General features: G+C 33.5%; 1 protein-coding gene across 1 annotated transcript in view; it reads left to right on the plus strand.

Moving 5' to 3' along the window:
- Positions 1 to 211: 211 nt before the first annotated feature.
- The window catches only part of LOC117107555, a 26,298-nt gene continuing 23,942 nt past the window's right edge, over positions 212 to 2,567 (plus strand). Inside the window, exon 1 of the mRNA XM_033249257.1 lies at positions 212 to 238. Within this exon, the coding sequence (XP_033105148.1) occupies positions 212 to 238 (27 nt within the window). The remainder of the gene's footprint in view (positions 239 to 2,567) is intronic.

The raw sequence follows: 2,567 nt of genomic DNA on the forward strand, positions 1-2,567 counted from the left end.
AACAAAAGCAACTCTCATACTATCACGACCTATATGCACTGCGATCAGTATACGACCGACACCGACCAGTGTAAAAGCTGCTATGAGCAACTTGCTTGTGTAGAAGAGAGGGTCGTCGATGGTCGCGGATTTTTTAACATGTTGAAAAAAATATAGTGGTCGGTACTGGTCGCCAGGTCCTACTTCCGGTCAGATACGACCTTAGGTCGGTATGGTCGCATTGTTAGGTAGCGATAAGGTGAGACATGTTAAAATCCCTCCGACGGGATTCGAACCTACGACTCTCGCTGTCATGGCGAGCGTCATAATCATTAGTCCACTTCATGGTTGAACAGATTCATATGACCGTGAGCTATTGCATTACACAATGGTGGTGACCTCGAGAGGGTGTAAAGTAAATACCATCATTGTGTAATACAATGTAGCTGACGGTTATTTGAATTACACGACCCGAAATATCACTTCCTTGTAGGGTTCGCGGGGAGCAATTTTTTCCGTACGAAATATGCATTAAACTCCACTCGGGTCGTCTCGACTGACTCGACTAAAAAATCTCATATTGCAGAATTCAGGAGGTCAAATGTCATCAACGAAAGATAAACGTCTACAAACTGAGATTAATGTCGCTGTATGATTAAAAAAAAACATTGATATCACCATGCTAATTAATGCCGATTGGCCGTTTAAAATGACAAAATAATATTTGATTGAACTGCACGAGTAATAAAATGTGTTATTTGAACTTGTATACTTTGAACATTTTTTTTTCCCAGAAAGTCCTAGGTTTTGGTTAAATAGGCTTAACTAATAAAAATTATACATAATAATAATAATAATAAGTTACATTTATATAGCGCTTATTGCACAGTGCCTCTATGCGCTTTACATAAAATGATAAAAATTATAGGAAAGATCTTAAGTAAAGTTGGATTGGTTCAGTACTAATAGGATTTTGATCATGTACTCAAAACAGTTTTAGAAGGCCGCGCTTTCAGGGAAAAGTACAAGGAGGAAAAGACCAGCATTTCTTGATCAAATAAAACAGGGCGATAGTTAATTTCAAATTAAAAGAAAATGTGAGAATAGATAGTTCTAAAATACTGGATGCCATAGGGTCTGCCAAAAATGCAGAGTACCAATTACTGATTAAGGCTAGTTAATTATAGGCCTAGTAAATAGCATTGTACTGTAGGTTCTTAATTACAAGGCTTAGTTATTAATTATTGCGGAAATAATATATTTTTATTTTATTATTATTTTTATTATATTATTGTAAATTCAATTTTTTCAAAATTGTAAGTAATGTCATGTGAAGCGTGACTGTGGTGTCATGCCTGGGATCTTAACTAGGCCCTAAGGGGCCTAGGCTTAGTCTAGGGAGGGGGCCTGTAGTTAGGCATAGGTTAGCCTCTTTTTCTCTAGAATTTGATAGTACCTATCTACTACTGGTATTACACCTTATAGAAAGGGTACTAGCATACAACATACCACATACAACAACATTCACAGTTGTTAAGACGTACATCCCATGATAAATGATCGATAAGGTTTCATAGGTCTACCGTAGGCAAACATTTAGAAGGAACAATAATAGTAATACTCGAGCGTCACGACATTGAGAAGTGTTTGCTCTTGTTTCTAATAATTTAAAATTAGTATCATATCGAAATCCAGTCGAGTCAATCCGAGATGGCCCGCAAACTTTGAAACAAATTATATTTAAAGATATATTGTCAACAAATTTAATTTAAAATTTTATTTTTGTATACATAATATTATAACAAATAATAATTACAATAGGCCTATACCTTAATAAATTAATAAATTACTGTGTATCTAAAGGAAAAGAATTCAGATGTGGCGTACCACAATGCTCGATATTGAGTACTTTATTATTTTTACTATTATGTAAAAGATATTTTTTTTCTTCATATAATTAAGAAATTGAGGTGGTAATGTTTGCTGACACAAATATTCTATACAATCACTATGATATTATACAGGAAGATTTTCGAATATTTTATAATGAGCTTCCTAAACTTTCAAAATGGTTTATTGCAAATAAGCTTACATTAAATGAAATTAAGACAAGTCATGCTATTTTCAGAAGTAAACAAGAAAATTAAGACTCTTGATTTGAGTTTATTCATGAATTCTTTTGAAATTTTACGCACCAATCAAACCCATTTTGTTTTTAGTTGGGCTTGATGATGACCTGTCATGTGATCTTTTTATATAAATTACATGGCAACAAAAGTCTCAATATTTGGAGTCTGAAATAAGTTGAAGTATGTTCTGCTTTATAACATATTATTGACACTTTACAAAGCTCTAAATATCCAACGTTTAAACATATTCGATTTCTTCATGGGGTTCAGACAGTATTACATTTCACATAGAACAAAAAAATCTTATCTTAGTCACTGCTATATTGTTTATCCCTATTGCTAGTTTGTAAAGCTTTTTTAATCATACGTGTTATCGCTGAGGAAGAGCACAGGCGTGCTCGAAATATTCGAAATAAAAAATTATCTTATGTCTATTATGTCAACGTATACGACTCTACT

Source organism: Anneissia japonica, unplaced genomic scaffold, assembly GCF_011630105.1.
Source record: "Anneissia japonica isolate Jap-2015-1 unplaced genomic scaffold, ASM1163010v1 scaffold287722_len911783_cov160, whole genome shotgun sequence".
NCBI lineage: Eukaryota > Metazoa > Echinodermata > Crinoidea > Comatulida > Comatulidae > Anneissia > Anneissia japonica.